The 15,790-nt window shown below is 42.2% G+C and overlaps 1 protein-coding gene across 2 annotated transcripts in view; it reads left to right on the top strand.

The window, feature by feature from the left end:
* The window catches only part of PIGG (phosphatidylinositol glycan anchor biosynthesis class G), a 76,739-nt gene extending 66,935 nt beyond the window's left edge, over window positions 1-9,804 (top strand). For both annotated transcript variants that reach the window (XM_026049938.1, XM_026049940.1), the window contains one exon: window positions 7,583-9,804. In XM_026049938.1, coding sequence (XP_025905723.1) covers window positions 7,583-7,808 — 226 coding nt within the window. In that variant the 3' untranslated portion in view covers window positions 7,809-9,804. The remainder of the gene's footprint in view (window positions 1-7,582) is intronic.
* The last annotated feature ends 5,986 nt before the right edge of the window (window positions 9,805-15,790 follow it).

Raw genomic sequence — 15,790 nt, forward strand, 5'->3', positions numbered from 1 at the left:
TGGCTTCAGTACTTTTGGTATTCCTTCAACTTAATTCTGAAACAGAAATCTTCAAAGTGAAACAAAGCAACAACTTTGTTTTCCTTCCTTACAAGTTGTAAGTAGTTTCTCAATGGTGTTTATTACTGCTCATGTTGGAACATGGCCGTTTAGAAGGACACCTCTAGAAAGAAAGACTTGGATTTTTGCTGACATACCTTTTCCGTACAGAAATGTTATTAGATGTCAGACTGAACTGTGTGCTGTTAAAAGCCTTAACTTGCTGTGTCCCTGAATTGTTAAGGAACTGCTGGTGTTTTGAAACAATTGACAAGAATTCAGACCACAGCCTGTCCTCATGTTCAGGTAGAGATCTTAAAGCTGTTTCCATGTCAGATGGTTATTGCTAGGTATTGTGGAATGTGAAATTGCCCTCATGGAAAACACTGCTGTGTCTTCTGATTATCTACATGGCGTAGTGATTTTTTTTCCAGAAAATGTGATTTATTAGGTGAAACAACAGAGCAGAAAGACTTGCTCTGTTACCTCCTTTTCATGCCAAATTCTACCTGAACATATGTGTGATAGGTGAATATTGTTGGCACTGTTTCCTTATGGTCTAGTGTCTTTGCAGCTGATGTGATTTTGCTTGTCCAGTGCATGGGATATGAGCAACCAAAATTCTTCAAGATGTGGCATCTTTTGAGTACCTTTTGAGATTCAGAACTTGATATCAGATTATGTTTCTTGAGTAATACCCTTCTCAAGAAGTAATCTCTTCAAATGTGCTTTGACAGTGGATTTTAAGACTACTTCAAAAGCCTGAAGTTGATTTTAAATGGCAGTAAGTGGGAGAATAGAAATTTGGATTTTTTCACACAAGCTATGCAGAAGAAACACTGAACCTTGTGCATAATTGCTATTAGTCTGGCAGGATTCAAGAACTTGTAAGTGGACTGTGCTCTACATCTTAAAAAAAATCTTTCATTGCTATGGAGTTGAGGTTTTCTCCTAACAGCATCACAGGGAGTTACTGGAACCTACTGATGATGCTGAAAAGTTTTTTATCTTCCAAAGAGAATGGTTTGAAGAGTTTGTCTGTAGCAAGTGTATAGAATAGGTGAAGCCATGCTCTTTAGCCACCTTTAGAGGTGTGCTGGTGCACCCGTCTACCCAGCACAGCTCTAGCCCTGCTTTCCTCTTTCCTTGCTTTTTGCTGGTCAAAGTGGCATGTTCCTTTAGCTTGATCTGCAGCTTTTGGGTAGCGGGAAACATGAAAGCTCTGAAAAAGATGAGGAGTTCTGACCTGCCTTTGAACCACTGTTCGTTTCAGCTCTGCCTTGCAGGGTTTTGTTCCTTTTCCTCATTAGATTTCTGTCCTTCTCCGGGCTTTGCCCAGCATAGCTGGCTTCTTGAGCCAGGTAGCTGTGGATAAGGCTATTTATGGGATACTGTCCCTCTACTGTTATCCGGGATTTTTCAGTCGTATTTTCTCACACCGTTTCTTGAAATACACAAATCCTTCTCAGACATGTTGCTTGTACTGGGTGGCAAGAGTAATTTGAAGAGAGAGATGTTATTTTAGCTAAGTCACAACATTAAAAGTGGTTACTCTAGTGGAAAAACACAAGAGGGAACCGATTGTGCCCTCAGTCCATAGGAATGAGCATTACTTAGATATTGTGTTTCCTCACTGTAGAAGTCCCTTGTGGCACTGTTTAGTCCCGTTAGACTCATATATTCTAAACTGAATTTAATCAAATAACTCTGTACCCATCTATTCTGCATCTCTTCAAGGCCGGCCTGTACAGAACAACCTTTGGATGTAATTTTTTTTTAACTCCTTTAACCAAGATGATGAAAGAGAGCTTTTTGTTTTCAAAGGGGGTCGGAGAGCCTGCAGTGGCATCTTAATAGGAAATCAACCCAAAAGTTTCCTTGCTATTACCTGCATGTATGATGCTGATATAAAATGCTTCTGGCTTTCTTCTACTGAAAGACTTTAGAAACATTAAGTGGATTTTGGAAGGATACTTTCAGAAAATTGCCTAATGCCAGACTGTGAAATAATTATGATTTATCTTTTGCTTCTTAGTGATTTCGTTATACCCCATTGCTTTGAATGTCTGGACAGGTAGAGTGGTTTAACTTTCTTGGCTTTCTTGGAGCTGCATGGAATAACATTTGCTGAAGGTTAACATGAAAGCAACTTTACTGAAAGGCTTGAAACAGTGAAAGCTCTTATATATACTTACATATAAAATTTTGCGTACTGAAGGCATAAGAAGTAACAGGCAAGTACAATCACTGCATCCTTACCAGCATTACCTTCCCAAAAGTTGTGTGTGAGGTAAAACAAGAAAAGCACCTCAAGTTTTAATGCAAATCCTGGTTTTGAGCGAAGGGTGGGACTCATCTGTAGCCATTGTAGCTTAAATGGAATAAACTGGTTCTAAGATGTAAAGGTACCCATTAAAAAGGAGTGCTACATGTCAGTGCACGTGTCTGAAATCTCCCTTTTTGAGTGAGGATCTTGTAATCAGGACAGGCTTTGTGGACTCTTTATTATTAGATAATTTGCTGCCCCTTGTTGAATTACTAGAATTATTATGGTACTTGCATGCTAAAATGTTTTCATGTTTGCTGATTACTTCATTTTATGGAGGAGAAGTTAAAGAAGCTTCAGCCCATGTCCAAACTCCTTGCTGGGGAAGGAAGTTTACATCCTAACTTTGTCAGAAGTGCAGTTTAACTCTCTCTTAACTTGCAAACCTGAAGTGGACATAGATGTTGGAGCTCGTGCAGTGCCTTTTCTGTAAGGAAAAGTGGTGACGAGTTCAGTGGATCTGAGAAGCTGAGAGCTTCAAGTCTTTGAAAGGTAACTGGTAGAGAGGGCTGGTGCTTGGAGAAATCAGCTTGTACAGGGGAAGGACTGGATCTAGTGGGCAGACGTTAAGATTTGCTTGGATTTTAAAATGAATTCTGAGCCTTGACAAAAGGTGCAGTTGGTAAGGAAGGCATCTTCCTTGCATGATGCAGTAGCCATTCAGAGCTTCTCGCTTGGAGGTGACAGCATTCACCTCCAATGCCTGATTCTTCATTCCCTCGACAGGAACTTCCCACAGCAACTGATTATGCCCTCAGTAAAACAGACAAAACCATCGAGGTGATCCAAATCTTTCCACCTCTTGATGCTGAAATTAAGAGAATTGACATTTCAGGGCTTATTACCCTTTCAGAGCTAAGACTTTATGAGAACATGCTGTTCTTCAGGACATACTGCAAACCACTGTAAATCCAACTTTTCAACTCAGAAATTGACCCTTCTCAGATGATTTTAGCCTTTCCAACTTTCTTGCTGACAAAAGAAGCATAGATTACAATTAGCAGAGGTCTCCAAGTTCCTTCTTTTACACGGTTGTAGACCAGGTTGTAGATCTACCCCCTTGTAGCTTGCTGCCCACGACCCTTTTGGCAAGTGCTTATTTGTGAGGATGTGCTACCCAAAGTTGTGGCCCTGTAGATTTAATGCAGGAATAATTGAAAAAGACTGTACTGACTGAAAGTCTCTTCCTGGATTGATCATGTAAATTTCCAGAGAACTCTTGGCTCCTTTGGATCTGCTAAAAATACCAAGTCTTTCTTCATCACACTGAGAGATTGCAAGCTATAACCTAAAATAGCACTGTAAGAATTATAGTAGGATAGAATAAGACTTGTGGGAAAGACATAGCAAATTCATCCTTGCTTCCTGAACTAATTGGTTTTGGATTAGATTTGAGGAATTTCTTGTAGATTACTGGTACTCTAAAATGTCGCAGACATTTGGAGTGCTGCAGAGGTTTGTTTCTGACTGCAGCCTTTTATTAATATATATATAGTTGATTTAAAAAGTACAAATATTTATTCAGAGAGCAATGAACAGGGAGATCTTGCAAAGTGAAATTACAGAAGGATTAGGAAGAAATTTATCTCTTCTTAGGGATATTATATTTGCATGTTTGAAGACAGTTTTTACTATATTAGTGCTAATCTAGACAGTGGTATTCACCACGAGCCTGAAGACCAGAAATGTCGAAGTGATTAACTTTCATTGAAGGCTTTAAGCAGAGTTCATAGTGAAACCCTCTGGATAACCCCTCTACCTTCCCTTCCCTCCGGTTCCAGAAAAATGATGACCCTGGGCTATTCCTCACTCATATATACGCCTTTTTCTAAAATGTCTATTTGATTTGGGGGATCAAATAGTGAATTCTTTAAATTCCTCTTGGAAGTGTCTCCAGGGCTGTCTGTGGAGTTTTTTTTGGCTTGATTTTAAAATAGGAAACTCATGCTGCCATCTGTCAAATATTCTGTATGAATGCGATGCAGACTTTCACAAGAAAAGGGTAGTTTTCCTTTCATGATTTTTGTGAGCACAGTTTCTTCGTTTTACAGACGTTAGATTGTGGTGTGTAACCCTTTTTAGTAGGGCGTTAGAGTCAGGCATTGAGATGTGCAGGATTGTTAACAAAACATTGGCAGTCAAGATTTAGGGGATCCAAAGAAGCAGCACACACACTGATAGTACAATTTCATGACCATCCTTTTCTATTAAATATTTAACTGAAATGAGGAGTTTTTCTTTAAAGCCTTGTGCTCTAAACTGTGCTCTTTCTAAACAGGGAATATTCAGTCATGTGGATCTGCACTTTGCTTCAGAAGTCTTTGAAGCCATTGACCTGTCTGGATCTATCTGTCTTCAGCGCTGTAGCGAACTAACCCTTGAATTTCTTGCCATCATTAGCACATCTTGGTTCCTCAGAGTCCACAGAAATTAACTTACCCCACGATCTCACCATTAGAGGTTGGTTCTCTTCTCACCCCTGCATTACAGGAGCTGAGGCTTCTGTAAAGCACAGTTTTTGCTACAGCACAGAAGCACTGTGTGCAGCTACATCTATTTGCTTCTGCTCTTCTTCAAACAGGAAAAAGGATTTAATTGCTGCAGGGACCTCTTAGGATGGGGTAGTTACAGAATAGGGTTTTAGATGGGACTGATGGCTAGGATGTTACCTTAACATCAGGATAACAGAGTAGCTTTAATTGCTTTTGCTCAGTCATTCCATGTTGTTTCTGCAACAACAGGGGAGTGAACTGTTCTACCATCTCTGAAATACCCTGAATTATCTTGCTATTAAACCCCTAAATGGTTTAACTTGGATACAACGTGCTTTTCTTGCCTTCTCCTATATTGCACTGCTGCATAATACCATGGAGCTGCCCAGATTTTCCTCTGCAGGTGGGTGAGAGTTTTTGAAAGACAGAGTGAGTGCTGGGACTTTTTTGAAGCAAAAGTATCGTACAAGTAGAAAATAGTTGATTATGGTTACTGTATACAGTAGGAATTGTACCACTTACTGCCTTGAGGGTCATTTGCTAGTAACCATAATGTGAAATTACAGAATTTTAGTCACAATAATAAACTTAGTTTTCAGTATACTATAGTTCTACTATGAAATTTCTACCTAATTATGCCTAATTAGCCATGGATTCCACTCCAAATAATGTTCCAACCATTTTCTGAATAATTAGGGAAACAGCCTTTTAAAATATCTTAAAATCATCAATCTTGAGTTAGAAGAATTTTCACTCCATAAGATACCATAGGTAATCTTAGGTGAGCAGGAACTTATAAAGNTCTTGAGTTAGAAGAATTTTCACTCCATAAGATACCATAGGTAATCTTAGGTGAGCAGGAACTTATAAAGAAGCGATATGGAATTAGAATTCAACTAAGAAAGGCAAAGCTCCTGGAAGAGTTGAATGCATAACTTCAGAAACTCTTTCATTACTCTCCTTTAAATTTCTGTTGAGAATTGCATGGTATTTAGTAAATGTGATAAATATCCAGTGATAGCCTTCATCTAGCCAATTTCTCAAGTGCATTGTATTTTAAGAAAAGTCTTTAAAAAATCACTCACTCAATAGCCATTTCCTTTATGATTTTTTTTCAGTTGTATCTCCTACCACCTGCAAACAGTTTTTGTGCATATCAGCTTGAAAACAGCCAAGACTGAGTTCAATGCAGTTTGCCTAATGCTTGTCAAGAAAATCACTTGTGAAACGTAAAGCTGGTTATTTGCACAAGCTCAGTGAGCTGCGACAGTTGAGCAGGAGAGAGGAGGAACCTCCAGGTCACTCACATTTTCCTTGGCTGAGCAGCTGGTGGAAATGGTGTTGTGCCAGTGAAGGTGTTTGTTTCACAGTCGTTCACACCTGCTGTTCTTAGTTCCTTCTTCAAGGCTGCTTCCATGACCTGTTGTTCTTCCTTCCACTAAAGGCCTTGGGAATTTTGCTCCTGGCTTTGTTGAAAAACAGGACTTGGTCATTGCTATTTGCATTTGAAGGATAGTAAGTGTAATGGTTTATGTATAATATCACATTCTGCAGCTTTCTTAATCATAAGTGAGTAATTTATGTCTCATAGAGGTGCCAGTCATCCTGCTTTTTTTATTATTTGGAACAAAATCCACATTAAAAATGAGGAGCAACAGAACAGACTCTCAGGTCAGGATTTCAGTGCTCTTCTGCTAAGGTGTTCTTTGGGATTCTTTGGGATATTGATGAAGGAAAATATTTTGAATGGGAGAGGAAAACATGCATGCGTTATTCCATTGAGTTGGCTTTGCTCTTGTGTTTTATATGCGTTTATATGTGTCGCCATATGTGTTTTATACCCAAGTAAGAGGCAGAATTTGGCGTAACTGAAGTTAATACTGATTTGGTTTGTGGTTAAGGTGCACATGTGAACCTGGCAGCATTGCAAAGGAATTGGCACCTCGGAGGAGGGCAAGCAACGCAGTGCAGAACCCCCTGTCGTTTCCACTGACACTTGTCCCCACTAGAATATCTCAATGGGACAGATTTGGACCCAAGTGGATTAGGGATGGGGAAGACATTCCTGCAATGCAGTGGCCCAAGCTAAGTTAGCAGTGTGTTTCCATGACTGGAATGTCATGGATTGCTTATATAAACTTAACATGGTGATCTTGGGGAGGACTGTGTTAAATTCGCTTTGCAGAGTTGTCTAGTAATAACATTTCTATGTTGCTTTAACCAATATCTTTGCTTTGGACATCAGGCAAGTTTTGTGCCTCCCTAAGGAGAGCAGACCCCACCTGATGATCCTTTAAAGGACTAAACAGCTTTGGGAAGGTGCAGGGAAATCTGCCCTGCCTGCAACCATCCCATTGCAGCGGAAAGGCCCTGGGAGGCTAAAAACAGATGGAACTACCTCGAAATGGCTCAATGTAGGCTTTAATGATTCAATAAAACACCCTCAAACACAGAGCCCTCTGAGTTTGAGATGAACTACTTGCTGCTGTTATTGCTGTGGCAATTGCTATGCAAATTTGTGATGTGCTTATATCTTAGGATTTACATTAGGATATGTGTAAGCAAAAGCTCTGTTAATTACATCATTGCACCAAAAGTTATTTTTCTTAACTAATATGGAGGTCTGTGAAAATTCTTTGTGTTGCGAAACGTGCTAAAAAGCAGAGAAACGAGGATGCCTTTGCTGTGCTGGCCTGGGAATGAGCTCCTCTGTTTTTGTTGCCAGGAATTCGTCAGCGATGGGTCACGGCTGCTTCTGCTACGCGCTGGTGCGTTCGGTCCCCGTCGCCGTCTACATCATTTTGGTGACGGGCCTGCGTTACCACCTGTTCATTTGGAGCGTCTTCTCCCCAAAACTGCTCTACGAGGGGATGCACGTGCTCATCACGGCCGGCGTCTGCCTCTTCTTCACCGCCATGGATCAGAACCGGTCTCGCCGGGGGCAGGACTGAACCTACCGCACGTGGTCAGCGTTCATGTGGCAGCGGGATGGGAAAAGGGAAATAACGGGTTGAAACTGCCCTGTAAAGCTTGGAGTGTGACCCGGTTTGTTTCAGACAATAGAGGGACTTGTGGTGTGTGAAACTCAGTGCACTGGAAACTCTTGAATAGGAATAAACTGGTTTTTAGGAGTAACTTCTGTTCCAAAGCAGGCGATACAGGATTCACCGAGTGACTGAGTCACAGTATGACATGATAGTGAGTTTCACAGCATACCAATACGGAGTTGTGTCTATAAAAAGTTATGTAGAGAGACTGCAAATAATGACTGTTTTCAATGAATAATGATTACTTTGGATAGAGAGAAACAGTTTTGAGTGTCAAGGAAAAATACTGTCCTAGGAAAACAGGTGAACACTCTGCTTCTCATATTCACACATTCTTGAATGCTGGCTTTTTTTTTTTTTTTTGCTACTGTTTGATTTTTCTTTACTTACAGAATGAAAGATTAGAAGTTCACTAAATACATTAAAAGCAATCCTTCAAAAATAGTTTAGAAAGAGAATAGCCTTTTTAGTATCCTTATGTAAAGCTTGATTAGTAGAATACGTTTTTTGTGTTTCTAAACTTGTTTTTTTCTTGTAACATAGGGACATTAAGAAGAAAATAAGAAACTCCCTGTTTCAATCAGCTTGTTCTGCTAAAAATGATTGGTTTGGTGTATCTGTTTAATAGGGCAACTTCAATGTTTGTGGAAGAAGACACTGGTTAAAGCAATAAGGATGGACCAAAAGAAATCTGGTGGTAGTTTGATCATCAAAAATTGACAAAAGACCGTACTGCTCAATAATTTAATCAAAATATCTGCAATTATATAAATGCAAATTATATAAATACAATTTCATTTTTAAAATGTAGACTTTAATAAAAACACCTACCAGTGCCTCATGGGTACTGAACAGAATCTTTCACTTAATAAAATACTTTTCTTACTTAGTAGCCCATAGAAAAGTAAAAACAGGCAGACTTCTTGATGATGCTTTTAAGTTCTTATATTCTTCAGCTTTCTTTTCTTTTGTTTATAGTGCATTTATTGAACATATTTTCAAATTACTGTACAAACATCACATGTAAGAGATTTTTCTGTTTGTTTAGTGTAGACAGCATATTTATTCAAAGGCAGTAATTCCTTCCTGAGATGAGTGCAATCATTAACTGTGATGGATTCCTCTGCACTTCTGCACCTCAGACACTGGATAAAAACAGTCATGGGCTAAGGGTGTGTTCAATCTTCTGTGGAGTCTGTTCAACACTAAAATGTTGTGTTTCTTTTTGTTAATACGTATAAATGTTAAATCAGGTTTGTGGCTGCTGCACTAAGCATTTGGTCGTGTTTTCCTCACTAGGGTGGAAGGTCAAGAGCCGTCTGTGAGGGAACAACTTAATGGGCCATGTTAGCAGCAGAATCAAATGTATGTTTTCATCACCTTCCTCTTATACCCTCTTGGAAATGTGGCATAACTAATTCATAACAGTGCCATTTTTCTATCCGACTCTCAGGAAAATACATGTTAATGATTGCTTTGAGTATAAGTTTTTTTTCTTCTTACATTTGTCCAAGTTTGCAGCAATTAGGATTCAGTCTAAAGGTGTGAAAGGTGCATCAGAAGAGGAGTGCATTTTCTTGCTGTGATTCTGAAAACAAAAAGCTTACATAGCTAATAGCACATATATTAGGATTGCTGATAATCTTCTCATCTCGTATTTCAGACACAGCTGGTTTCAGAAAACAGCCCTTTTCTCTTAATCAAAAGCACTTGCATTAATAATGGACCATATTAATCACTAACAATGATTTTTTGAGGGAATTGCATAACCACAGAATTTTCCATATTCTGGTCATATAACACTGTTCATCTGGAGAAAAGACTACTGGACCTTGGATGTCGTTCACTGTGAACTGTGAAAAAGTTTGAAAATTAAATATTTTTCTAATAAATTGTTTTTTTTTTCTTTTCACTGCAAAATGCTGGGTATTTAAAATGTTTTGTATTTGCGAATGTACACATTGACCATTTTTATCATTCTCTGTATCTTTCTAGTTATTTGTTGCCTGGCGACAGCAGATGGGGGTTGTTGCCACCCTCTCTGTGTGCTTAACTTGGTTAACTGCTGAAGAGCCCTCCCTCACATGGACACAGCATAAAGGTGACTGGACCCCAACAAGAGGGGCTAACACACAGCTGCAGAGAGGCTGGCACTTGCTTTAGGGCTGTGGTATCTTCATGCAGGATTTCTTGGTGATCTGCAGAAGGTCTTTTATTCCTTAGTTTTCCTTATTTATTTATTAGTGTATCTGCTGGGAATTTTGTAGAGTAGTGGACCTGTAGATATAGACCTTCTTAGTCTGGGGATCCTCAAAGTCAGTGGCACATGCATGGCAAAACTGTTCCGCCTTCAGTCAGTTTTCACAGTAGTGTCCCCTTTCTTCTATGAAATTTAAGGGTGTTCATATAGTATCTGGGGGAACATAAAAAGCCACCATTTAGTTTTGACTGAGAATTGTTTTTTTCTACCCAGTAACAGAGCCAGGTTCAGCTGGTTGGAGCCACCTACAAACTGCTGTAGATTTGCTGGATCACCGCTGCTGAGCGCAGCTCCCTGCTACCTTTTACCTCGTCCACAACAGCCCTAAAAATCCAGCCCGGGGAGTTGGAGTAGATGGTCTGTAGAGGCCACTTCCAACCTCAACCATTCTGTGATGCTGTGAATTCCGAGCAAAGAAGGCCTTGTAAGTTAATTCAGCTTCAGTGAGAGCTTCAGTGGCTCTTCCAGGAGACCATGCCCCATCCCAGGAAGGGTCTGCGGGAGAGATTTATCAGAGCAGCTTGTGCCTGACTCACGAGTGCCAGACCACTCGTAGGAGAAGACTCCATGAGCAAGGAGAGAGCGGTGCATGTCACACACCTCACATTTATCAAGGCCTTTGACGTGGGCTATTTAGAGCTGAGGTGGTGAGCTATGGATCAGCATAGCAGAGGGCTGGCAGAAATGGGCTGACACAACCGAGTTGTGTCCTCAGTGGGATAACGTGACAGGGTTGGGCAGGGAGCCGTTGTGTAACTCACGGGGCAACCACAAACTTGCAGCGCAGCTTTTAACATCTTAACGAGCTTGGTGAAGCCTGGGGCGATCCCAAAGTGGGATCACACTGGGAGGTAGGGCTGCTCTTCGGAGTGGCCTTGTCCCCATGGAGGGATGGGCTGAAGCTTCCTTGTGTGTGATGTGCAGCCTTGCCATGGCTGGGGACAGAGGGCACTGACTGGACCTCGTGGGTTGCAGTGGGCAGCAAGGGGGAAGTGTTGACCAGGGGCTGTCCTTGCACAGCCTAAACGCATCTGGAGCCCAAGACCTGGACTGGGAGGAGCGAGCGCGGTGGAGAGCACCAAGGTGAGCAGTGGGGCTGAATGTGCATCCGTGTTGGGCGTGCTCGTGTGTGCGCATTGCCCAGCCCTTGCAGGCCCGTGGTGCTCCACGACAGGCTGGAACGTGCTCACAAGAACATGAGCGGCGCCACAACCCGGTCCTGGTCCCGACATACAGCTCGGCAGGAGCCTGCTGGCACAATATGTGCACGCACACGTGCACGTGGATGCACTTGTATGTGTTCCCGTGCATATTTTGGTGTGCGTATGCACACGTGTAAGCGGTATAGATTCCTCCAGAATGTCTTTGGGCACTCAGTCTGCCTACCAGGTGACTAAATACCTGGGCTTTCCTCTGCTACGGCACGAGGGCAGAGGAGAATTGGGTTCCAGACCTGCTGCTGCTGTTGCCACAGAGACCTCATACTTTGTCACTGTCAGACAAGTTCTTTGTTGGTCACCGTAGTTATAAACGGGATTTAATGTGTTCAAGTGGAGGCCTCCACCGGGGAAGCACAATGCTTAGCAACTTCTTTGTACTCAGTTGCCCCCTTCTATCCTCTTACCACCATATTTTGGCGTGCTTGTTCCTTCCCAGTCCACCCTGATTCTTCTCCTAGAATCCTTCCCCTATGCCACCAACAGAAATTCTCACACGTCCCCTCATTCCTCTTAAAAGCATCCTGCAATAAGTTTTGCACAGTCCCCACGAGCTCCTTCCCCTGCACCCCATAAGGCAGAAACCTTCTTGGTCTGCAGGGCCTTTCAGGAGGGAGCAGTTGACCCATCCCGGTGGCTTTCCTTCCCACCAGGTCATTGTGGGGACTGGGACTCCTCAACGTGTCTCTATTCACCAGACCCACTCCACACCTCCGTGTTGACCCCAATTAGCCATAAATTGAAAGGTTATAATGTGAGGAGTGCCCTCGTCCAGGTAGACAAAGAGGAGCTCTGCAGTAGCAAACGATCTCCAGCAGCCTACCCCAAATTAATCTTTTTTCCAGGATTTCATCATTTTATAATGTTTAATGTGAGCTCTGCCATTCTTTTTAAGTGTCTGCTTTACAGGCCATTTCCTGAGGTCAAAAATCTCTGTCATTCGTTTCAGGACAAAATGAAAAATCCAGCCAACAGGAAATAAACTGGCCGTGTCACATTATTTTATTTAAAAAAAAAAAAAAAAGAGCATGTGTAGGAGGGTTGGACTAGATGATCTCTAAAGGTCTCTTCCAGCCTTAAGGACTGTATGATTCTATGATTCTGTGATAGCTGGAAAGCAGCAGTTCATATTCCTGGGCTCTCTTTTGGCTTTATTTTATGTAGCCATATGTTTATACATGAGAAACCAAAAGTAAGAGTTGCTGGAGGGCAAGGAAGTTGTGAACCACCCGCCCTTGCCAGGCTTCCCACCGTGTCCCTGTCGCTTCAAGATTCCTGGTTTTGATTATGAAAGGTCCTATTTTGCCAATGCTTCTGTTGTTACAAAGCAGATGATCACCCAAAACTTATGGCTTGCGTTTCAAGCCTGACGTTACCATGAATACCTTGGCTTATAGTCCCTTGACTTTGATAGGCCTGGTTTGAATATGTGGGGCACAAACACGTACAGATGACTTGTTTTCTGGAGCTGTTTTTGTGGTTTTAGACTGAGAACTGGTCCAGCCAATGTTAATGCCAGGTGGGGCAAAGGTTCCTCCCAAAGGTCTTCTTACCCTTTGCTAAACCACTTGGGCAGCTATAGAAAACACCCTCGTTTCTTTAGAAGCCACCTGCCCTGCACAAGACACTGAAACTACTGTTGTCCCCATCGACAGGGCATGGGGAGCCCATTTGCAGAGTGGAAACAGCTCCAAGCACAGCTCAAGCTTGGCCCATAGTTCAAAGCCCACCCTTTTTGCATGCGGCTGTTGGTATCTTAAGAGTGAGCTGGATCATAGCTAGGGACTTGGGAATCAACATCTTACTCCCTGAAAATTGCCTTGGAAAGGGCCAAAAACAAACAGGTTTGCTGACTCAAGTCTTGCCTCAGCCCCAACATTTCATAGATGTGGACTTTGAACTCCCAGAGGGGGCTGATTGCCAAGAAGTACAAGGCATGGGGATAAAGGGGTTTGGGGACAAAGCTTGTGCACATTGGGGCTGCTTTTAGGGGCTGAGAAATGCTTAAAAAGAGACTTAAGTGACTGCAGTTGCTCTGTGTTGTAGCTGCTGCTTGGAGTAGATTGTGAGATGCCTCATGGGGTCTTCAGGAGTGCCTGGCTCTCATAGCCTGGTGCATGGAGAGGAGGCTGGAAAGGTGTTCTGGGGACATCAGGTCTCCCTGCCACACTTTCAGAAGAGCACATCAGGAAAAGTACAGTTGAAGTACATGGAAGAAAGAAAATAAGAGATGAAGGTACCAAGGAGGAATTTGCCTATTTCGAGGTAGTGGCAAGACTGGGGACACTGCTAAAAGCCCCTTTCTGCCTTTGCCCCATACGCAGCAACTCCAGATGAACTCAAAAGGACTGATTTTATGGAAAAAAATGTGAAAGGAAGGCAGTATTCTCTTGAGTGAGGGCAATGGCTCATGGTAAGTTGACTTTGTATGCTCTTCTAGTAACAGCTTGGTCAGAAGAGTGCTTTTATTGGGATGTCTGTGTTTTGGGGCAGCTGGGCATAAGGAAACAAAGTAAATGTAAGGGTTTATGATTGGACTTGAAGATCTTTTCCAACCATAAAGATTCTATGAGTCTACAAAATGTGATCTGACTAGCACTGCTGACCTTTATCAATGAGACCTGGAAAAAAGCAGAAGTATTAAGGATAGGATGAGTTCCTCCGCGTAATTCTTAGCACATATCGACATGGGTCTCAGGACACATCCCCCTTGCAGACCAGGCAAGCCAGACTTGTCTAGCTTGCAGTCAGCTTACAAGCTGCTGCTTTTGAGTTCATCCAGAAACACTTTGGGCAAAGGATGGATGTAGAAACCAAGCTTCGATGGTTCTTATAGGCCTGGGACAACTTGCTTTAGGTGCCTATTGAAGCATCATCCTAGAAATCCCTCCTGTTCACCCAACCCTTTATCTTGGCAGCCTGTGCCACAGTGTCTGCAGTCATTCTGGGTGAGAGTAGATGCGTATGGGTGTGTGGTTGCATGGTTCCTTACAGGATGCACGTTGGCACAGATAGATACACACCTAAGGAAGAGTCAATCTCTCCTTGTGTGTCCCTTCCTGAGGTTGAGTTTGGCAGGGCCAATGCAATGATATATTGGAAAGGAACGTGACTAGCAGACAGGTACAGCGCAAACAAGCTATTTAAAGCCTGAAATTCTGATGATAAAATACTAGATGATTAGCGAAGTAATTTTGCGCCATTTGCAATGAGTGTGCTCATTTGCATGAAGAGTGCAGTGAACGTAGATTAGCTGAAACAAAAGCACAGAGATTGGGCAGTTTTCCTCTTTGATGTGAAGATTATAATTAGCTCTTGTTTCTGTATGTGATGGTTTGAAAAATGCCATAGCTGAATGCAGAGCAAGAGTATCTTCCCTGGCAGTGCTTTACCAATTGTTGAATGAATAACCAAGATTGCTGGATCCCTTTCCTTACACCAATCAAATTTCTTTACTGTCTTTTATATATGCAAAAATATATGTATATGTGCCAGCCAAAAAAGTACACTAAAGATATTGTTTGCCTGCAATGGGCTTTTTAATAATGTTTTTGATGACCGTGCTCCTTTCCCAGTGAAACCAGGAGAGCTTTTCTCATGCAGCCAAGGAGCCTTGCAGATAATTTCCAGCTCCCATCCTTGAAGTCTTTTGCTTGCCTGATGCTGTATTGTTTGAAATGTCTTAAGTGCTCTTAGAAAATAAAGACCGAATCAGTTTAATTCTGCATTTGAAATGTCAGTGTCATGCTGCTTTCATGTGGGCATGTGCATATTGAGTATTATTTCCCAAGCATAATTGCCTTAAGTGCTGTTGATCGTGCAAGGGGAATGATGCATTCTCTGACTCAAGGGTCTCAGAACCAAAGATCCCAATCCTGCAAATGCTTAAGCGTGTGGAGAAAGCCCTCTTAGAGGACAAATCCAGCATCCTGCTACCCTCGTGTACAAGGCCAGGGTCTGCGTTCAAGAGCAATCCAGAAGGAGCACAGGCCATCGCATCCCTGAGCAATACTTCACAGAAACCAGTGAGTTTCTCATGGAAATAAGAAGAGAGCGTTGTGAGGAGCAATGTAAAGAGGTGTTTGGGGTCAAATGGAGAGTGCCAGCTGGGGCATAAAGATATCAAGAAGCCCAAAGGCATAGAGAAAAAGGCAGTGAGGCTGAGGGTACAAATGTGCAACCCCAGGATCAGGGCAACCCATGACTCTTCAGCTTTTTGGCGAGTGGCAGGAAAACAGCAGGTTACAATGAATTTTCAAGGTGTGTGCAGAGAATTTCTTGTGATTAGCTTCACTCTGGTCTAAGGCCTGGGTGAAAGTAGGGGATTGGAAAGGCAGACTGGGCAAAACAGAAGGACACCAGTCTGAACCAGTAGCATCCACAAGGGTTCCCACTTCAAGCTGTCTGCT

Source organism: Nothoprocta perdicaria, unplaced genomic scaffold (assembly GCF_003342845.1).
Source record: "Nothoprocta perdicaria isolate Ctin4 unplaced genomic scaffold, notPer1 scaffold_63, whole genome shotgun sequence".
Lineage (NCBI taxonomy): Eukaryota > Metazoa > Chordata > Aves > Tinamiformes > Tinamidae > Nothoprocta > Nothoprocta perdicaria.